Source organism: Formica exsecta, unplaced genomic scaffold, assembly GCF_003651465.1.
Source record: "Formica exsecta isolate Colony F162 unplaced genomic scaffold, ASM365146v1 scaffold4, whole genome shotgun sequence".
Lineage (NCBI taxonomy): Eukaryota > Metazoa > Arthropoda > Insecta > Hymenoptera > Formicidae > Formica > Formica exsecta.
Window position 1 is genome coordinate 709038 of NW_021851238.1, and position 23337 is coordinate 732374.

Consider the following 23337-nt stretch of genomic DNA (forward strand, 5'->3'; position numbering starts at 1 on the left):
CTTTGGTATAATCTAAGGCGATTAGGAATCGAATATTATTTTTATATGTGATAATTACAATTTAGATAAATCTGCTATCATTCGTTATTAAATAAATTCAAAACGGTCGGAGAACATTGGCTTCGATGCAATAAATTAAATAAATAAATAAATATATAGAATACAAAAAATAAATATCGCGCGATGCGCATTGTGTCTCAAATATTTCCAGACTGAAAATTCGCTAGCTCTAAAATAAAGACTGTGACTGTAATTGTTTTACAATGAGATTTGCGTAATTTTTTAATTCTTCTTTGATCTTTCTAGCGCAAAATCTCTTGTCTCTTCGGTCAGATTCGTGTAATTCTGATGTCATTCCGTGGGCACGTAACCACGATAAGCGAGGTCTTGAGGTGTTTCATTCGACGATCTTCCCCAATAACCATGTTCGTGATCGTCATGATCGTAGTGATGCTGATGTTGTGCGTGTTCGTAGTAGATAACCTTGGAGGGTTGATTCTTTTTGATCTCTATCCAGAACCTAGCGGCGTTCAGTATCAATGAGATGACGGCGATGACGAAGAACTTGAGTTGGAAGTGCGTGCTGATGAGCTGTAGCAGCAGGCCGATCTTCGCTTTTATCAACATAGCCAGTGCCAGGAGTTTTTGCAGATGTTTTTTCTTCTTCTTGCCGAATTTCTTCTTGCGTGCCTCTTCTAGAAAATTATATACATGCTCTGTTATAATATATAAATCTTATGCAACGCAAGATTATGCGTAAGAAAGGTAGTTGAACACGCGAGCAGATAATTGAAACAAATTGAAAGCGAATATGAAGAGTAACATTTTTTTAAGATATGTTATCTTGGAATCTTATACAATGATTGCTTTATTTTGAATTTATAGTGTGGACTTAAGGGGTCTTCCTAGTTTGACGCTCTGAAAAAAGGCAATATTTGGGAATTTTTTTAAAGAAAAATATAAAACATATTAATTCAAAACTTTCCACGTTTATTAAGTAACATCTCAAGTATATTCTGAAATTTTTTTGAATAAAAATATTTATTTGTTTCGGTGTTATGGTAGCCCAACCAGGATGCCTAAAAAAAAAAGTGTTGTTTATGGCGGACATGATTCCAGCCGTTGTAGTCATATGAAATAAAAAAACCAAAAAAATTCTTAATCTGTATGAGTGTGGCTATCGCGTGAACTAGAATAAAAAAAAAATATTGAAAAATAAAGAAATGGCAGCGTCTCAAAAAAAAAATTTCATTTTCCACCAAAAAATTGGTTAGTTTTGTAAGTCGCAAAATTTGAATTTTGCAAATATCGATTTAATTCTAGTTCACACGATAACCACACTCATACAGATTAAGAATCTTTTTGGTTTTTTTATTTCAGATGACTATAACGGCTGGAATTATGTCCGCCATTTTTTTTTAGACATTCTGGTTGGACTACCATAACTCCAAAACAAACAAATACTTTTATTTGAAAAAATTTCAGGATATACTTGACATGTTACTTAATAAGCGTGGAAAATTTGGAATTAATATGTTTTATACTTTTCTTTAAAAAAATTCCCAAAAATCGCCTTTATTTTCAGAGCGTCAAATTAGGAAAAGACCCCTTAATCCCTTAATTAAGTCTCGACAAGAGAAGCAATTTGGCAAGAATATATGTACGAGGATGTAGTGTCTCCATGCCTGTTGACCCACAAACATTAACCTGTAGTAGATTTCGTCTGACTTTCGGGCCACACAATTGTCCGCAACCGGTACTCTTGAAAAGAGTCTCGCAGATCGCTTTCGTGGCCGATTTTTTTCGCGCTATTAAAAATATCTTCCTCTTTTTTATATGCAACAGCCAAAGGATAATTCGCGAAATATTATAATTGTCAATAATTGTCAATACTCCGTTCCATTTTCGCTCGTCGGCAAAATGTTAAACCGATACGAATCGCAGCGAATTAGCGTAATGTCCCCGTCAAATTACTCAATTTGTCGTCAACAATTTACTCGGAAGTACCGTACAATTTTTTGTACGCTCCAAAAGATAACGAAGATAATGTTTGCGGTACCGTTATCGTCCATTTGTCTAATCGAGATTTTTTTGATAGACAAGTAATTAATATCTAGTTAGAAAGATAAAGAGAGAGATCGAAAGAGAGAAAGAGCCATCTTAATACAATAGTGACATTGCGTCTGTTCGGTAAATATAAATTTCCCACATACCGATATTCGTTTTTCTCTCTCGTAAAATTTGCGTTTGTTGACTTTTGCTGGAAAAAATAGCTAAGACAGTGATGAGCGAATGCGATCGGTACCGTTACCGTCGATTTGCCTAAGTGTCGTATAGTATTAAATTAGAGTAAACTGCGTTACAAAATCAGGGAGCGAACACAGTCGCGTGCAAAACGTTTAAACATCTCACTGTTGACCCAGACGGGGGGACTTTGTGGGCCCGATCACGCGTTAACTTGTGGTTCACCTTGTCTCCCTGGAGCGTCAGCTCTAATTTTTGCGTTTACGCACGCGATCGCGCCCAGTCGACGTTAACGTTATGCAAAACACACGAGACGTGGTTCGTTCACCTTTACTGTCGCGATACCTGCGTCTCGGGATCTGCAAAACTCACTTCCCTTGTCAAAGCGATTTGCTTTGTTGCGCGATATAAAATATGGTATGCAGTTGAACGTCGTTCATATTCATAAATCTCATTTACGATTATCGAGCATTTCTCTTCTTATCGGAATCGTTTGCCATAGCATGGTATTTTTATCCCGCTCGACATTATTTATTACTTGATTTACGATACTTTTAATTAGCAGCATTTATTACTGTATTATAGTTTGTATAGGATTTTTATACGGTGTGTTAATTAATATTCTATTAATTGTGGTAGTAAATTCTTTACTGTAAATGGAAATTGCAGAAAAAGCTAATTATCATATAGATGAAGCTTACACTAAAATTATTTCAATTCTCACATCCGCTTTCTCTCGTTTTACTTAAAGTCGTATGGCAAGTCGATTACAATGGCATTTAGGGGAAACTAGAAAAAAAATACATAATAGAGATGAAAATTGGCACAGTAATTTTTAGTGCTCCTAGATGAACTAACTTCCTGTGTTATATCTCAATAAAGAAGACGACTACGAGACAAACAAAAGCCAGCTTTGTTCAACGGTGCTTCTCTGAAAGTATGTAAGAAGATGAATACACGGATGACACGCGTTCCGCGTTTCCGCGTTCATCAATTAGAAATTTGAATCATAAAATTGCCGATTTCGATTTACAATAACTTAATTATTTAACGAATCATCGATTAATGCTTTATATTCACATACGAAAGTTTTACAAGAAATTATATAATTTTAAAATAATAGATAGTAATATTATACATGTGTTATATCAAGTATTAATGGCAGTATATTATTGAAGCAATGATGAGAAAAATAAGAAAGTTTGAAACTAAACGCTTACATAATTAATATATTGGAAGAAAAATAACGGAATTAGTATGTCGATAAAAATAAAATTATTTCGTTACTCATTAATGTAATAATTTTGTTGCTCGATTTCTGATCCTTACCCACATTATCGTCCTGAGCATCGTCCTCTTCGATAATTCCTTCGGCGCCGGTCGTCTCCTGAAGATCATCAACGATCTCCGCGATGATATTGCCAGCCTGTGCGACCACCGTGCTCATCGGCGGTTCACTCTTCTTTCCGGTAACTTCCAACTCGATTTGGTCCAGGTCACGAGCCAGTCTCGACCTGAGGCAACTTCCGGTGCTGCTTGCGAACATACAATTGAGAATGCCGACGTCATCTTCCTCTTGGTTGTCTTCTTCCGTCGTCTCGCAGTGAACATACAGAGCAAGTCCGAGGATCAAAATGATCGACGCGATTATTCTCATGATTTTTTTTTCCACCGAATTTGTTCGATTTTCACCAAGATCGAGGCGCACCGTTATCACCACGAAAATTCCTGATGACTGACTGTCACCCTCTCATCATATATTTTTTTTTATCTTATTGTTAGTTATTATAATTGTGTAATATATTATTTTTCTCTCTAAAGACGGTCACCTTTAAAATCTAAAAATTTAAGAATTTTTAGACGTAGCTCGATATTAATTAAAAAAATGTTAGTACATTTTATAATATAAATCTCTTCGTTAGAATATAAAATCCACATTATATGTATGTGAAATAAAGTTTACGGCCACCGCGTATTACAGTCTCGAAGTGGTTATGGAGCGTGCGTGGTCGAACATATATGAGACTGGTGTCCCTTCCATCCCAACTTCCGCCAATAGTGGGTTTGGTTTCGCGTGAGTCTAGCGGGCAACCCCTCCACCGTGGTGGACTTTTGTGGACGTCACGACGAAATGTAAGTCGTCATCCTGGAGGGACTCTGGGCCTTATCGTGGGCCCGCGTTGTGAATGGAAAGGAATTCGATGGAGTCAAATATCGCCGCTATAAAAGTCGCTAATACGACACAGCTTTGCAAATGATTTACGCAGCGGCAACGCAGTCACGGCAACTTTCATTCTCAATATTTCTCGACATAATTATTTGGCGATGTTCCACATTTCTCTTCAATATTCGTACTTTTTTTAGTTTGCATTTTTGAAAATTCGTTTTATTTTGTTGATTTTTAATGCAAAGATGAGAATGATCAAGATAAATGTATATGACATTTCTCTTAATAACCATCGAGTATCGACAAATCGATATTTTAGAAAATTTATGATGCATTTTTTAAATTTATTTTAGTAATAAATTTTTTAAAGATTAAATAATCGGTTGCAACTCTAATCGTGACAACGATTTGTAAAGTAGTCTACGAGTGACTTGGCAAATGTACTCGACACACTGTACGTGGACCGAAGACAGAAATTCCACTTGAACGGCGGCGCATGCTAATACAACCCAATTCCTACTACTTTTATCGTCGTTTTAAGGACGAAGAAATATCAAATCGCAGTGAAATCGTTACTTTCGAAAAAAGAATCGCAGGTTACATGTATTCGATATATCTTCGAACGTTTCTGTGGATATTTATTATACTTCTATTATATTTTCATGGAGTTTATTTCGCTTGATTTATCACATTCGATTATCTCGAATACGAAATGTACTTGAGATGTGTTGTTTTTTTTAAATTTATTTCGATCTTTTATTGGAAAGATTGAAATATCATTCAGCATTAATTCGATTATCATGAAAATGGTTGTACCGCTTTTTAGAAATTCAGAACTTTGTAGTCACGCGCGCGCGTTTGACAGCTCGACTGTCACAACGTTTCTCAATGGCTTTTGTGCCGTTAATTAACCGTGAACACGAACCGCGGAACATGTAGCTGGCCGTTTCGTGAATTATGTATCAATCTTTTGAGAACTTTTGCCTTACCTTTCACTGCACGATTATATTCGCCCTTTACGTATTTTGCTCGCGTCGCCTTAATCCTCGATTACGAGATGTAATGGTCGTTGTAACGCGCGATCATGGCTTATGATAAATCGTGCGTACGTGATATTGTATATAAAACCTGTCACATAATAAAACGAAATATATGACTCGTGTAATATGTAAAAATCCTGTCAATTTATTATATGTTTGCTTTAAAATTTTTCTTTTTTTCAGAAATGTACTATCTCTGTATACGCACTTTGAGAAAAAGGGACCAATCGTGTAAACCAAGGAATAATCTCGATAGAATAGAAATGCCAGCGCGTAAATTTTACTATCATAACCGTTATTTCTCGTGTTATTTACGTGACAGTTAAATCGCTATAGCTAAATTTGCTAACCACGCAAAAATGAATTTCAAGTCATTCTAGTAATAATCTCCGAAACACCTGGTCGATGCAAGTAGCAGATATTCGTCTCTTTCGTATAAATGATATATTTATTATTACTTTGTATGGCTAAATATTGTATGGATATATTTTACCTCGACCGCTTTTTTACCGGTCTGGTTACATTTTTATGATTTCACACCGTTTTTGTTACTGTTAGAATACCTGTTAGAAACTAAAGAAAGGGCCACCTACGTATAATTTATTTTACAAGACGTATCGAAAGTTTCAAACAAGGTGAAAAACTGCTTGAATTCAATAAAATATTTCATTATAGTTTCATTTATTTTCAATTTATAACAAAACTTAATTCGAGTCAAACATTTTTGCACAGATGCAAGTTAACGTTATAAAGAGCCATGTCCAGAAAATAATTAGAAAATAATTATTTATTTTAATTATTAATTTATATATATAATTTGTATATTATAATGAATCATATATTTTTTTTTATCTTATTGTTAGTTATTATAATTGTGTAATATATTATTTTTCTCTCTAAAGACGGTCACCTTTAAAATCTAAAAATTTAAGAGTTTTTAGACGTAGCTCGATATTAATTAAAAAAATGTTAGTACATTTTATAATATAAATCTCTTCGTTAGAATATAAAATCCACATTATATGTATGTGAAATAAAGTTTACGGCCAATACCAACGAAACAAGTATCCTTTGAAAGCGTGCTTATCGTCGGTTGTATTCGGCTGCGTGATAAATGTGATGTTGGGCTGATGCCCGAATTCATTCGACAGATACTTCACCTGCGTGTCGATACCGTTTTCGTCTCGTGACTGATATCTACCGTCTTTTCTTCCGCTTAAAATCTAAAAATTTAAGAATTTTTAGACGTAGCTCGATATTAATTAAAAAAATGTTAGTACATTTTATAATATAAATCTCTTCGTTAGAATATAAAATCCACATTATATGTATGTGAAATAAAGTTTACGGCCAATACCAACGAAACAAGTATCCTTTGAAAGCGTGCTTATCGTCGGTTGTATTCGGCTGCGTGATAAATGTGATGTTGGGCTGATGCCCGAATTCATTCGACAGATACTTCACCTGCGTGTCGATACCGTTTTCGTCTCGTGACTGATATCTACCGTCTTTTCTTCCGCTTCGATAGCCGTCCTCGTGATGGCCGTGCGTCGTTATTGTGTAATTGAATCGATAGTACAAATCGTTCGCCATATTTTCCAGCATTCGATCACTTATGACTTTATTCGGTTTATCTTCTTCGGACAATAACTTCTTCGCAGCTTGCATCATGCTTTTAACGATGTCTTTCGCTGGCTGTTTCTCCTCGTCTGAAATGTTTTTGGAAAATGCAGAATTAAAGTGCGTAAGTTTCTTGTTATTTTTATTCGATATTAATAGAATCTTGCCTCGTTTTTTATCTTACCATGTTTTACATTTTCTGACAATGTCTTCATCATCTGCTTCAATATCGGGTCCATTTCTTTCTGCAGCGGCGATTCCGTGACTGTTTTTGCAGATTTCGGATGATCATCCGTTGGGATCTTACAGCCGCCGCAAGCCTTTATCACAGCTTCTACCAATTTCTTCGCCGCTTCCGGTCTATCCTTGAATATTTCTTGTGCATCCTTCACTTATTAAGAGTAGACAAAGATGTTCAGAAATTTAGAACTGAAAGGCACATGAAAACTTTCGATTTACAGTTTTAAAACTCACAACTCGTTATCTTCCGGTTTCTCTGCTTGGTGATAATAAAATCGCCATTTTTATCCGTGGCATATCCAGTTTCATGGTAAACGCCATCGGCCGTAATAAAGCCATATTCTCCGTTAATAAGCCCCTCGGCATCTCGATGGAAAATAAACAGAAATGTCACACTTAACCGCATTATTTGATAAGAATTGCTTAATAAATTTGTTTTGAAATAATAAGAATTTTGTTTTCTAACACTTCTTTTTGATCGATATACCTTTCTCTTCGTATCTATGCTGAAAATCGACGATGTTGAAGGAGAATTGATAAGGATTGTTATCATCCGCAAGAACGCGATGTTGCGTGATCAGGTAACACAGCAAGCACAGAAGGGTGCACCGTTTCTTCTGCAATGAAAATCGCGTCTGCTTTAGGCGTGAAAACGTGCATTTTCCTTCTCCAGTCTTGGATGCTCACCACGAAGGACGACATCCCGCGGAGATCCCTGCTGCTTCGAATTCGCGTGACTGAATGATGGAACGTGCGAATCCTTCGAGTGTGCAATGGTGATGTAATAAACGAGAAAAACATTCTCGTCTCCTCCGTGGATTATCTATGAAACGATTCGATGACGCGCATTGTGGGAGAAGAGGAGACTCGACAAGAGGAGTCAACAAGATGGAAAAATCAGGAGGCCTTTGACGTTTTTCTCGGCGGACAGATGCTTTCACATGATTCGCGTACCTGGCTGAATAATTACATGAGGATCATTAATAGTCGTAAATCGTCGCAAATCGTATGTATCGTCATTGCAGTTGGCAATTCGCTCCGGATTATAAAACTTTATATTGCTGTTTATAACACAGTATTGAACTATCGACGATGTTCTAATCTTATAGAGAGTTATGAGTGACGCAAATACGCAAGAAAAGCTGTTAATATTTATCTAGATTCTTTGTACAAGTCATTATGCGTAACGCATCGTATCTTTATAGAAGGTGTACCATTTCATCATTTTCCGTTATTTTATTTAACGTGATTTTTTTATTTACTTCCATTAATATCAAGACTTTTACTTTAAAGTTGCAGGATTTAATATTATGATAAATTGATTATAATATTAATATTTATCGATAAAACAAGATTAAAGAGATTTCCAAATATATAAATTCATTTATTTAAATTTTATTAACTATTGTATATATATATGTGACGTAATATATATATATATATATATAATTAATTTAATGCATGGAATTAATTAAAATTGCTGTTGATTGCAAATGCTGTGAAGATTAAATACAATTTTTTTATAGTGGCTATTAACAACCATAGTGTGAAAAGATAATTACATCGCGATAAGCTCGTACTTATTGGATGACCTTTTGTTTTATTTTCTTACATTTAGCGTTGTCAGATCAATAGCCGTATCTTGTTAAAGAAAGAATACCATTCTTGTAGGAATGCTGTGCAGACGATGCAAGATTAGAATAAATTAATACACGTTCAATGCGCATAGGTCAACCAATGGGACACCTTGCTGGGTATAATGTCAGCAGAATTTTGCAATTTTAAACGCTGTGCATTGTGCATAAAACCTCGTTACAGTTAAGTGGCTCTGATTGAAACAAATGTCGAAGAAAATCTGATATATGTATGTGTGGACAATTCGATGATAAAATTTGGGAGATTTTATTATTGGAGAGAATCTTTCTCTCGTTTTTGAACGCCTATACGTAAATGGAACAGTGTTATAGAATGAAGGTCAGGGCCATTTACACAGATGATATACGTCAATGTCAATAGCCGATTTGGAAATTATGTTTCAAAAATTTGTTTCTGAATATATGTTTCACGGGATATATATATATATGTGTGACGCTAAGATTAGAAATCGTACAATCATCGAAAGTGGCACCGTTATATCTTTTTAATCACGATGAGCTACAAGTTCTGAGATGAAGCTCCAACATCGCAATTAAAACTGGAAATATAGTCAGACATGTAGAAAGTGTCAAATATCATATCTAATAATAAGTCGATGTGTGTATATATGTGAAGGAACGAGGAGAAATTTTTATTCTTATTAAAATTTAAGAATCTACATTTGATGAATATTAAGAGAAAAAGAGGGGAGGACTTTAATCATAAAATTCAAGATTTGTATTGAGTGAAATGTCTCGAAATATTTAGTCTAATATATTCGCCCATTGTTCGACTTTTCCGTGACAGTCTGGAACAAGTTGAAAAAAAAAGAGAAATTCGTTCGTGGAATATCGAATTGATGGAGAATCGAAGGATACAAATACTGTCACGTAGTATTGTAACGCGTTGTTTACCCGATCCGAGCATTTCGTGATAAGCAAACGCTTAATTCTGAGTTGCTGCATAAGTATGCCTCGTGCATCGTGCATTTTGTACTTTAGAAAACGGCATACCGATCTGATTTGTATGGTAAGGTGTCGATTTAGGAGCGACAATCATCGCGGCATACTAACGATACTGTTCGCGGAAGGTGGGTTTCTGGCACGTTTACGCCTCGCGAATATCAAAGTTTCGAAGATTCAATTCGCCGTTGACGGAACTTTCGATATACGCTGTAATTAACGTGTTTATTCCTCTTATTAGCGTGTCGGAGTTTTGTTTGCCGTTGCGTTTAAGGAGGAACTAGACGCATCAGCTACGTCAAAAGTTAATAAATCTAATATATTTAGAGATACATGAATTTTTTTGACATTGGGCAAAGCACATTCTTAGCCTTTTAAAATATAAAATTAATAATTAATTTATGAGTTAAAATTAAGATTTACCTTGTAAAGTTCAAGTTTTTATTTTCATGAATTTTTGTGTACAGTATCTATAAAATTTTTGTAGTGTATAGTCACTATAAAAAAGTTAGTTCGATAATATTTAATAAATATTATAAGATAATATTTACGAATTTGAGATTGAATTATATTCTACAGGCAAATCTTTACTTTAACTCACAAATTAATTATTAATTATACATTTTAAAAATACTTTGTGCAATGTCAAATTCATGAATCTCTAAATATATTAGATTTATTATCTTTTGGCGTAGCTGATGTGGTCCAGTTTCTCTTTGAGAAAGATTTTCAACGACACGTTCGATGGGAAGTTCGGCGGAATTCTAATTTCGATTTCGATGTCGAATTTACAGAGAGAGAGAAATGGGAAAACTTGAATGGATACGTGTGCACATCTGCAAGAATCTGGACCAAAATGCCGTTATGTGAGGCTCGAAGTAGGTCAGCCGACACCTTGATATCGTTCTTACTTGCCGTACAGCAGTCCGCTTAATATGAGGTAAAACGGTGAACATACAAACAGCGAGATATCACTTTATATTTCTTTCAAATAATATTTTGGAGACAAATAAATAATAGAATATGTATCAATATATCATTAAATATATATAATTTATATATATTATACAAATATGTATATATAAATAATATAATAATTAATTAATTATAATTTCCCTTCGTTACAATCTCTATATCACAGATGTCCTTCGTACGTTTGAGTGTGTCACTTTGGAAAGGCGAAAGCCATAATTGGTTAGTCTTACGTTATGAGAATATGCACTCTGTTCTTATTATTGCACATTAATTATATACTTCATCTACCGAACCATTCGTCTTCATCGTCTTTGGGATAATTGTGACCGTGATAATTATGTCCTTGATAATGATGCTTCTGATGGACCACAACTACCTCCGAATTTTGCGTGCTTTTGATCAAATTGTAGATCATTATTGCGATTGCTAATTGCGCCACCATGATACTCTTTAAAAGTGACATTTTGACAGACGCTATAGTGCTTGGTAAGGAAAGTATCTGAAAAAAGAAGTATTAGATTATATTACATCATCACAGATTTTACCATTTTTCTAACAGAAAATATTAAAAGATAGTAAATGAGAAACCTGCATAACAAACGGCGCCATCATCATCATGTATCCGATTTTCCCTAAAGGATTTTCCTGTTTTTTCCGACTCTGCACTTCCGTTTCTAAAAGAGAGAAATGCGTTCTAGGTACTTTTCTGACGCGAGAAAAATTAAAGCAGATACCTGGTAGTAAGTCTTGAATTTTCACGTGAACGATGATTTTATTATTCGTCAACCAGAATTTGATTCCCGGGAGAATTTTTAAACTTTGTGTTTCATTAAAACCCATTTGTGTATTATTTAGCTTCTCTTCGGCCTGAATTAATAGTTTTGACGATGTTACCAGCCAGATAATAATATTGTAAATGAACAATTTTGTCCAAACCATGTTATCGAATTCAGAAGGGATTTATGCTGACTCTGAAATAACGGATATCATGCAGTTTTCAAAAAAGATAATTTATTTCTAATTAAATTTTTATCAAATTCATAAAAAATATAAACACGTACAAGTTTCTTAAAGAAAATAACAATACCATATTTTTTTCTTAATAATTATTTATACGAACAAACACATAATTCAACAATTATAATTCTATAATAATTTTACAACTTACTTTATATTGAAATATATTATCTTGTAAATCTTAAATACGATGCACGATTCTCACTCACATCACTTCCACGATTAACATACATCTATATTATACTATTATTAATTTATAATAACATTACCAAAACGAGATATTATCGTTTTACGATTTGCTTATATTAATTAAACAGACATTTTGCTAATATGCAGTATATCAAACGACTTCTTGACGATTTTTACAATTGTCGGAATATTTTAATAATTTTTCCTCCAATTCGCACAATAAAACGCGTTGTTCTCGTATTCGCTTACTACGCAGACTGCGTGGTAATACATACTGTGCTACGAAGCGCAGCAGAGATATTTTACCTTTTTTGTTCTTCAGGTACCCCACTAGGCCGGGAAAACTGGGTCCCGTTTACTAGAGAACGCTATTTACATCAGAAGAAATGTGGATATACTTAGTTAGTGATTCGCTACAATAACCGCTCGCCGGTAAATATATCGCTCTTAATAATCTATGGGTAAGATTTTACTAAAAATCTTACCGTATAATTATCCTAAATTTTTCTATTGTATTTAAGAATTATAGAATTTTCTTGTGTCAATCTTTAGTTAATCTTAAGGAAACATATTTTTAAAAAGTATATTTTTATATATAATTATAATAATTATAATTATTGTATGCAACACGTGCGTATAGAGTATTGATAAATCTTTTTCTTTATTTTTCACAGCAAATATATATAATTTTTATTAAATATATATTACAATAGATCGAGAACATATTATTACAAAATATGTGACCAATAAATATATCTTTACTGGTAACATGTGAGGTATGCGGTTTTAATTCTTAAATATATAAATATTCTTTGTTTTGGTATATGTATAGAAAAATTTGGTTCTAAATTATAAATATTTTTCACGATTTTCTACAAACTAAATTAATACTTTCTATATCAAATCACTGTTTGATGATTATATTTTTTAATTTGCCATGCCATGTGCGTAGGATATTGACGGATTTTGAAGACTTATCATGTGGCGCATTTTAAATACATGTGTATGTATGTAAAAAGTTTTATATTATACTATAAATTATCAATAAATTATTAAAAATCAAATGCTTATTGCGTTATATGAAAATGTTACTCGTATTTCTTCTAGAAAAGGAAATCCATATATTAATTATTTGCCTCTGCGGTCTTATATTAATAAGTAACGAGATTCCTTTGGTATATCCATAAAAGTAGTGCTTACATTTACATATGAAATACGCGAAAGAATCATTTGCTGTATTATAGCAGCAAAGTCTAAGATTTGTTAAATTGATGTGTATCCACATACTTATTTCTCCGATGAAATGTGTACAGATAAATGTTCGCAAAAAATAATCTGGATACCGAAGAATACAGCTGTGATAAATATTAATCCATAGATTCATCAGGTATTAATAAAAATATCCAAATAAAAGTTAATAAATGAAAAAAGAATTATCTAATAAATTATATAAATGATGCAGATACTATCGAGTACTATTGATTTTCGTTAAAATCTTCTTTTTGTTATGGCTTGTTAATAAAATTTTTATAATCGGAAACAAAATATCTTTACGTATGATTTATCTCTTTCAATAATAGTGATTCTCGGGACCACTCGACGGTACCCAATTATGATACATTTGTGGGTGAACATATGGAGAACTATTGTGAATGTGTAGGTGAATTGGTTGCGATGATGCTTGCCAGCCGGAATAAAATTTCGCTAGAAAAGTGCTGAGTTTAAGTATCAGCAGTATAATGCCTGTAAAAAAAATATAATATATATATATTAAAATAAGCTATAAATTTCCTTTAATAAAGTAAAAAGTTTTTCATGAAAATCACAATATTATCTGATAAAAATAAATTTAAATATTATATAAAAAAAGAAGTATTAGATTATATTACATCATCACAGATTTTACCATTTTTCTAACAGAAAATATTAAAAGATAGTAAATGAGAAACCTGCATAACAAACGGCGCCATCATCATCATGTATCCGATTTTCCCTAAAGGATTTTCCTGTTTTTTCCGACTCTGCACTTCCGTTTCTAAAAGAGAGAAATGCGTTCTAGGTACTTTTCTGACGCGAGAAAAATTAAAGCAGATACCTGGTAGTAAGTCTTGAATTTTCACGTGAACGATGATTTTATTATTCGTCAACCAGAATTTGATTCCCGGGAGAATTTTTAAACTTTGTGTTTCATTAAAACCCATTTGTGTATTATTTAGCTTCTCTTCGGCCTGAATTAATAGTTTTGACGATGTTACCAGCCAGATAATAATATTGTAAATGAACAATTTTGTCCAAACCATGTTATCGAATTCAGAAGGGATTTATGCTGACTCTGAAATAACGGATATCATGCAGTTTTCAAAAAAGATAATTTATTTCTAATTAAATTTTTATCAAATTCATAAAAAATATAAACACGTACAAGTTTCTTAAAGAAAATAACAATACCATATTTTTTTCTTAATAATTATTTATACGAACAAACACATAATTCAACAATTATAATTCTATAATAATTTTACAACTTACTTTATATTGAAATATATTATCTTGTAAATCTTAAATACGATGCACGATTCTCACTCACATCACTTCCACGATTAACATACATCTATATTATACTATTATTAATTTATAATAACATTACCAAAACGAGATATTATCGTTTTACGATTTGCTTATATTAATTAAACAGACATTTTGCTAATATGCAGTATATCAAACGACTTCTTGACGATTTTTACAATTGTCGAAATATTTTAATAATCTTTCCTCCAATTCGCACAATAAAACGCGTTGTTCTCGTATTCGCTTACTACGCAGACTGCGTGGTAATACATACTGTGCTACGAAGCGCAGCAGAGATATTTTACCTTTTTTGTTCTTCAGGTACCCCACTAGGCCGGGAAAACTGGGTCCCGTTTACTAGAGAACGCTATTTACATCAGAAGAAATGTGGATATACTTAGTTAGTGATTCGCTACAATAACCGCTCGCCGGTAAATATATCGCTCTTAATAATCTATGGGTAAGATTTTACTAAAAATCTTACCGTATAATTATCCTAAATTTTTCTATTGTATTTAAGAATTATAGAATTTTCTTGTGTCAATCTTTAGTTAATCTTAAGGAAACATATTTTTAAAAAGTATATTTTTATATATAATTATAATAATTATAATTATTGTATGCAACACGTGCGTATAGAGTATTGATAAATCTTTTTCTTTATTTTTCACAGCAAATATATATAATTTTTATTAAATATATATTACAATAGATCGAGAACATATTATTACAAAGTGACCAATAAATATATCTTTACTGGTAACATGTGAGGTATGCGGTTTTAATTCTTAAATATATAAATATTCTTTGTTTTGGTATATGTATAGAAAAATTTGGTTCTAAATTATAAATATTTTTCACGATTTTCTACAAACTAAATTAATACTTTCTATATCAAATCACTGTTTGATGATTATATTTTTTAATTTGCCATGCCATGTGCGTAGGATATTGACGGATTTTGAAGACTTATCATGTGGCGCATTTTAAATACATGTGTATGTATGTAAAAAGTTTTATATTATACTATAAATTATCAATAAATTATTAAAAATCAAATGCTTATTGCGTTATATGAAAATGTTACTCGTATTTCTTCTAGAAAAGGAAATCCATATATTAATTATTTGCCTCTGCGGTCTTATATTAATAAGTAACGAGATTCCTTTGGTATATCCATAAAAGTAGTGCTTACATTTACATATGAAATACGCGAAAGAATCATTTGCTGTATTATAGCAGCAAAGTCTAAGATTTGTTAAATTGATGTGTATCCACATACTTATTTCTCCGATGAAATGTGTACAGATAAATGTTCGCAAAAAATAATCTGGATACCGAAGAATACAGCTGTGATAAATATTAATCCATAGATTCATCAGGTATTAATAAAAATATCCAAATAAAAGTTAATAAATGAAAAAAGAATTATCTAATAAATTATATAAATGATGCAGATACTATCGAGTACTATTGATTTTCGTTAAAATCTTCTTTTTGTTATGGCTTGTTAATAAAATTTTTATAATCGGAAACAAAATATCTTTACGTATGATTTATCTCTTTCAATAATAGTGATTCTCGGGACCACTCGACGGTACCCAATTATGATACATTTGTGGGTGAACATATGGAGAACTATTGTGAATGTGTAGGTGAATTGGTTGCGATGATGCTTGCCAGCCGGAATAAAATTTCGCTAGAAAAGTGCTGAGTTTAAGTATCAGCAGTATAATGCCTGTAAAAAAAATATAATATATATATATTAAAATAAGCTATAAATTTCCTTTAATAAAGTAAAAAGTTTTTCATGAAAATCACAATATTATCTGATAAAAATAAATTTAAATATTATATAAAATAAATTTTTTATAGAAAAACAAAATTTTTTTAAAAATCCCAGGTCTATAACGTAATCTTGTAATTCATGATAATAAAATCTAATATTTTATCGATAGTAATAGGAAGTGAACAATGCAAAGAGATATATTCTTAATTTATCATTAATTATGCAAACTAACGGAATGGGCAAAGGAAATTAGCGAATTTAATGCTTATTCGAATACTGAACTCATAGGAGTAAATGGGCCAGTGATATCACCTAATCATGTATGCAGGTTACGCTATCCACAATATATCACGAATACCGTTATACATTTCCGTGCCTAACACTTTTTACTGAGTCCGAAATTAACGATGCTTACCAACGAAAAGTCCCTTGACTGAGATCGCTGTCAATACCGTCAACATTGTCATCATTACTCCCATTTTATATATCAACGGCATCAACATGAACTGCAATCTTCTGATTTTACCAAAAGTGCGAGCCTCTTCAAATCTCTCAATGTCTATATAATAAAAATATTAATAAAATTAATAATGCTGTATGATATATTTTACATAATATTAGTGCGATATCAATGAAAATAACTAACAACTAAATATTTACAGTAACATACAATCTACATACATACATAATATACAAAAATACATTCCAAAAGCTAATACTGTGCTAAATAATTATATATCTTGTATATAAATTATTTTAGTAAAAAAACTAATGATAAGATTACATATATTTATGATCTTTCTTATCGCAGAAAAGTATTTCTAATTTGCACATAACATATTTTTTTATTATAATGGATGTAAATAAAATTATATCTCACCTTGATCATTTTTGTTTCTAAATACGCTGTTCAGTATACCTCGAAAATCTTCAGCATTCAGCGGCGATAGTTCCGGAACCAATTCTAGTCTCGTAGTATTGAATTGTACGATTTTGTTATTTCGTCCCGTTGTAGATTTAATATTCGCGGCACTCGTTGCAATTACATTTTTCGCGATTATAGCTGCCAATAGCACGCACGCCAGAATCCGGCCAATCACCTTCATTCTCAGACCGGTTTACCACCATCCGGACTCATCGACACTGACAGTCTTTTTTCTTTTGACCGATCTTTTTCGCTCTGTCTCCTCTTGAACCTCTCGTGCCGGACTATACGAAATACGTGTTATTCGGACCCGTACGGCCAACTGTGTGAATCCCTCCTACGATCACCAAGCTGTTTGAACTCGAAAGAGAATCGCCCGCTCTCTGCGCATTGACTTTCTGCGCACCTCTTTCGGCTTCTTCGGTACCGATTTTAGAAGCGCTTTGGAGAACGTGAAAAAATCGACCTGCATTGTAGTCTCAGAAGGTGTTCTCTTAACATCGTTTATTTTTTTTATAATAAAATTACATTTTACAATAACGCCCGCTGATCTGCAATTATTGAGAAATGTTCAAAATTCTGCGATAATTAATTGTTGATGTAAAATATACTTAGAATTCATTAATTCCAGTATATTATTTTTATCTAACAATAAGCAATATTATATTATATTTTGATAAAAGAAAAGAAATTTTAGGGATGATCTGTCCTCTTTCATTTTTTACATTAGTGTCACGATTATCGTGCAATGACCGATTACGTGCGACCATCACCTAGAAAAGGAATGATTGCATGTCGAGAGTATATTTAATAGGAATGTCAAGAGTATGTTTCTAGTAACACATCGCTTCACAATTTTCCGATAGAATTTGTCACACTTTTGTGATTTTTTTCACACACGTTATTCTAGAAATATTTTACAACTTTAGGATCCATTATCGTGAACAATAGATATATTTTTTTATTTTATTTAAGTATTTTTCTTCTCTCAAATATTGCAAGGTAAATTCCTAAACGTGCAATATTAACATGCGTCCACATTTGTAATGTTATTGTAAATAGCTGCAGAAATAATGGCTTACCTTATCGAATAATCACGGAAATGACTTTCAATTTAGAAATTGCTCACTGACCTCATACCGTGATAATATGAGGAATACTGTGCTTAATAAAATTCATTAACGGTTTGACGTTAGTAAGTAGCTCAAAGAATGGTCATGGTCATGGTCAATGATTGACGTCATGGATTGCCTCAATACATTTAATACTACCAAGCCAACAGAAAAATTTTTTACTTTCAATTAGTTGCGTTATTTTAGCGTATCTTATTTGGAAATAAAAACGTGCAAAAAAGTCAAAATTATTATTAAAGAAAGTACAATACATGCATGTCTTTTCTTTGCAACACAAAAAAATATGAATTTTAGAAATTGAAGACAGAAGTCCAAAGATTTCATGACAGAATATTGTTAATAAAAATAAAACTAATTATGCATGACAATCGTGGTCGAAATAATAAAATCGTCTTGAACGTTGTGGACGCACCGTAAGCAAGCAGACGGTAAAGCAAGAAATGCAATACAGGTTTATTGCATCGTCTTTGCACAGTGAATCCAGTACTTGGAAGGAGCGGAGAGAGGGAAAAAGTAGGGAGCATCGCGCCAACCATCTTGGAAAATAAAATTCCCGGTAAAAATGCATTGCTCTCCGCTCTCCAGCTACCTCCACTAGGATGCCCCTTCTTCCTGGCCATTCCTTCCAGTCTCGATTCCTTCAAGGACTAAAAATACAACCCTTTACACCGGCGAGCAGGGAAAACTGGTGAATAAAACTACATTAAATACAAACCTGAAACCTGGTCTATTTATGCGATATCATTCAAATCTACTTTGATTCATCCTGTCTTCTTCAATTTCCACTTATTTATTTAAAGACTATGTTCGTTAGATATTCCCATATCGTCAATTAATTTGTTTTCTTTTACATGCGAATCATAGCTCTCGTCTCGTTTTGAAAAATATTTAAGATTTTTTACTTATCAATATAGGCAATATTAAAAATATATTACTATATACATCTACAACAAGAATAATTTTTGTTTTTTAATTTTTTCTATTAATAATAAATAATAATTTATAATTAATACCATTTTTTATTTTAATTATCATAAAACAAAATGCAGGATTCGTGTGTGTGTGTTCAAATATCAGCAAAATATTTGACTTGGATTTTTATTCTAAACATTAAATCTGTATGTTTGTTGGCGCGTATATACAAGTCACATTACAAAAATACGCATGCCAGATAGTTAGCTATATATACGGCGCGCATTTCTCACTCTCTTAAATATCACTCTTTCGTTTTCTATTGCGTTAAGTACTTTCGCATTTATTTAAATCTACTTAATTCGAACAGTCTGGGATAAATAAATTTTCTCAGATTTGCTATAGGATAGATAATTTATATCCTAAGTATGATAATGCTTACATGATTTATTGGCGCTACGAAAATTGTGTGTTCGGATAAATCGAGCGATCGATGCATTCCATTGCCATTTCCGTGCAGGAAACACAACCGGTCAGCGACAGCAAACTCGTCCGCTGCGCGAAGCTTGTTACCCCGCAACCCCGAAGAGACATGTAGAGGGGCATCGCAAAAATGGAAATGCCAGGTTGTTACTCATCCACAGGTTTGCTTCTTCGTCCGTGAAGTAACCGGTGGTCTCAGTGCCGTGCTTTAAGAGATGGTATGTGTATCACCATGCGTGTGGCATGGCTGACCATGGACCGGCTCAGAAGTGGCCGAGACATTCGCCTCTCGACCGCGACCATGAGAGCACTCAACTCTCGACGCTCACGGTCAACCACGAGCATTCATCGACTCGTGCCTTGTACGACTCTCTGTCTTCTTCTTCTGCTTTGCGTCCCTCACGACGTACGAGCGCGGAGTGTACTTTACGATGACGGCGACGTCATCGCGGATGAAGTGCACGGCGAAATTTCGGAGCCTCTTGTGAAGGTGAGTGACCCCAAGTCTGACGACGTGGAGAACGCGGATCAAGCGCGAAGAAAGAGCTTGATAGAAACAGAAGGATACGATAGCGACGAGGACGTTAGTGTCGAAGAAAGGAAAAAGCCGACGGTAGAGATACTCAACGAAAATCCTGACAAGATCCAGGTCGAAGCTGCTAGTGATGAAGGCAGCGTGGCGAAGAAGCGGCGGAGGAACGACGTGAGCCTTCCTGGTAAGTTTGTGTTGCAGGATAAGGAGAAGATCGTGCAAAAGGACGAGGGTATTCGACGATTCGACGCCCAGATCGAGTCCGACGATATTGAGGAACCAAGCCAACGAAAGATTTTTGACATCATCGAAGGCATCAACCCCGGTTCGCAAAGAGACGCCATCGAGCGTGAGAAGCAATTAATCAACGTCGAGCAATCGCCCGCGAACGTGAAGAATGTGGACGCGAAGCCTAGCAACGAAGATGGGACGCGGCAGGAAGAAAAAAAGTATGCAGGGATTTCTTCTGATCTTCGAGAGAACTTGGAGAACGTCGCGAATTTGGAACAGATAGAGAAAGTAGATTTAAATAAAGAAGAGACGAGACAAATCGAAAATTTAGTGAAACATAATCCAGATGAAGCACAAACTGAGAACGTTGACAACGTGAACGAGGAAATACGTAATGATCTGCGAAGCTTAAAACTTGTTCACGCGAACGAAAGTGAAAGAAACCAAGAGGAGCGTGTCGCCGATGAGGCTCCAAACAATGAAAATACCAGTGTCAAAGAGCTTGATCCGAACAGAGAGAATAGACACTTAGCTAGCGTTCTAGCTAAATCCAAGTATAAAAGTTCAACTGTCTACTTGAACGCTGAAGAAGGCAGTTTACCCGGTCGAGAGCAAGAATCGATCGTGAACGGTCAGATAAAGAAATTGATTTCCATACGAGACGATGCTCTCGGATCGGTTGATAATGACGCGAAACAATCGGAAAAGGTTGATCAAGAAGGTCTTCTTTCGGAGAAATCAATTGAGATTGATGTCGCTGCCGCCGAAAAAGATGAAGAGATTCGCAATCAACGCAGCAGTGAATTGAAAGATAAATCACTTCAAAACGAAAATCTTGATCAATTATCTCCAACAAGGGAAGTCTCTAACCGCCTTCAAAAATGGAAGGCTCAAGCAACGCTGTTTCAGATACAAATGAAGAATGGGACGTTTCTTCAATATTTAAAAGAACAAACGACCGAGGTGCTTTCTGACATTCCAAAATTCACGGAAAACCAATTGCTGGAAACCTTGAAGAATATCCAGCTGTCACAGACATCGCCGTCAAACGAGACATATCTTGCCAGCTTGAACGCGACTGAACTGAGCAAAAATCAATTAGAAATAATAAAATGTGCCGAGCAATTGATAGAGACGAAGCAGCGACAATCCTTTGTAGCGAACATAGCAGAGTGCATTCGCGGTCTCAGTGTTTTAAATTGTATGCGCATCTTTGTCTGGCCCATCATACTCGACTATCTTCCGGAATCAGTTAGCCAATCTCTGAACAATTTACCGATCGAAATAAACTTGATCGACTTGTTTCAGGGTAACAGAACAAAATTTGTGAGATCGGAGAGCAGCGTTCATCGTCCGAGGCTGCTAACGCCGGAGTCCGTCGTCTTCAGCATTCTGAACGGTGCCCTGGAGTCGAAAGCTACTTACGATCTGGCGCCGACTTTTATCGATCCGAACAACGAAACTCTGAGGAGACTCCTTACTATTGGTCAACTTCAGATTCTTCAGATGGCCGAGAAACTTCTACCTGGTGAAATACGCTGCGAGTACTCCGATCGGATGTTCTCGTGCGTGCGCAGATTCGAGTATTTTAGCTGTGTCAAATACTTTGCTTGGCCGATGGTAAAGCAATATCACCCGGCCTTACCGGCTTTCCCGGACTATCAGAGCTGGTATCCGTCCATACCGTTGTACCCGCAATATCCCATTGTTCCGTTTCCAAATTTCGTGGAAACCTCAGGCGAGCTTCCGGAAGTCGTTGATGCCGACGCCACGAGAATGCGGAAACCAGAAGCGGTAATTATCAATATTCTTCAGAAGACATTGAAGGAACACGCGAAGACACCGCCTCCTTCTGTTATTCATAACGCTGATTCTTACGTCGCTATACTTCCTACAGAACAATTATTATCGATTCAAATGGCCGAACAGCTTCTTCCTGTTCCATATCGACCAGAATTCGTTCAGAAAACCGTGAAATGTATTCAGGAGTTAAATTATATCACATGTATTAAATATTTGACGTGGCCGACGATCAAGCAGTTATATCCTTCTCTACCGGATCTTTCCGGTCGGATATCGACTTTATCGTTTCCCGGCTTCTTCGGTTTTCTGCCGTCATTTCAGCTACCAAGTATACCCAACTTTGCTTCAATTATTTCGGGATTAGGTAGCGGAGGAAATACGAGCACCGAGAAACCACCGGAATCCGGTGATTCTACTCCAGAAGAATCGCCTGGTCGTCTTTCCACAATCTTATTACGTCAAAAAGAAATTTCTTCCAAAGAATCTAGCGAATTAGAAAACAAAGTCACGGAGATTTTAACAAGAGTACGTAATTCTCTGAAAACGATACCGGAAAATTCGCATCTGACCGTCAGTGGAAATACGATAATTCTGGCGTCCATTACCGAGAAGCAAATCAACATAATAAAATTAGCGGAAGATATTGTACCGCCTCCGGCACGGGCAGCTTTTATCGCACAGGTTCTATCTTGTCTTCAGGCAAACAATGACTTTATCAATTGCACGAGGTATGTAATTTGGCCTACGGTCGCTCTTTATATTTCTAATTTCCCAGAATTTCCCGACTTACCGTCGAAGCAAGAAGATCAGACATCGTTGAATGATAAGAACGCTTTGGATCCAAATATCAAAAACCAGAGGGAATGGGATAA

General features: G+C 34.4%; 5 protein-coding genes across 6 annotated transcripts in view; 1 reads left to right on the forward strand and 4 right to left on the reverse strand.

Annotated features, from left to right (window-relative positions):
• Positions 1 to 351: 351 nt before the first annotated feature.
• LOC115240000 lies at positions 352 to 3901 on the reverse strand. The gene is made up of 2 exons (XM_029814911.1): positions 3574 to 3901; positions 352 to 695 (listed from the first exon to the last, which is right to left on the reverse strand). Exons 1-2 carry the CDS (start codon positions 3899 to 3901, stop codon positions 352 to 354), a joined length of 672 nt encoding a protein of 223 aa, XP_029670771.1.
• Positions 3902 to 6384: 2483 nt separating this feature from the next.
• Positions 6385 to 8023, reverse strand: LOC115239993 (protein lethal(3)malignant blood neoplasm 1). Of its 2 annotated transcripts, XM_029814905.1 has the most exons (6): positions 7999 to 8023; positions 7799 to 7946; positions 7546 to 7677; positions 7256 to 7462; positions 6953 to 7160; positions 6385 to 6648 (listed from the first exon to the last, which is right to left on the reverse strand). In XM_029814905.1, the coding sequence occupies exons 1-6, from the start codon at positions 8011 to 8013 to the stop codon at positions 6492 to 6494; spliced, it is 867 nt and encodes a 288-aa protein (XP_029670765.1). In that variant the 5' UTR covers positions 8014 to 8023; the 3' UTR covers positions 6385 to 6491. The 2 variants fall into 2 exon arrangements, with proteins under 2 accessions (XP_029670765.1, XP_029670763.1); XM_029814903.1 differs by lacking the exon at positions 6385 to 6648 and having other exon boundaries at positions 6693 to 7160.
• Positions 8024 to 10714: 2691 nt separating this feature from the next.
• LOC115239934 overlaps positions 10715 to 23337 on the forward strand; it is a 30094-nt gene continuing 17471 nt past the window's right edge. The window contains exons 1-2 of the mRNA XM_029814805.1: positions 10715 to 10836; positions 20099 to 23329. Of these exons, the coding sequence (XP_029670665.1) occupies positions 10765 to 10836; positions 20099 to 23329 (3303 nt within the window). The 5' untranslated portion in view covers positions 10715 to 10764. The remainder of the gene's footprint in view (positions 10837 to 20098; positions 23330 to 23337) is intronic.
• On the reverse strand, positions 11045 to 12703 carry LOC115239996. The gene is made up of 4 exons (XM_029814907.1): positions 12052 to 12703; positions 11618 to 11854; positions 11472 to 11557; positions 11045 to 11382 (listed from the first exon to the last, which is right to left on the reverse strand). Exons 2-4 carry the CDS (start codon positions 11820 to 11822, stop codon positions 11164 to 11166), a joined length of 510 nt encoding a protein of 169 aa, XP_029670767.1. The 5' UTR covers positions 11823 to 11854; positions 12052 to 12703; the 3' UTR covers positions 11045 to 11163.
• On the reverse strand, positions 16180 to 17552 carry LOC115239995. Its single transcript, XM_029814906.1, has 3 exons — positions 17327 to 17552; positions 16862 to 17005; positions 16180 to 16395 (listed from the first exon to the last, which is right to left on the reverse strand). Exons 1-3 carry the CDS (start codon positions 17550 to 17552, stop codon positions 16223 to 16225), a joined length of 543 nt encoding a protein of 180 aa, XP_029670766.1. The 3' UTR covers positions 16180 to 16222.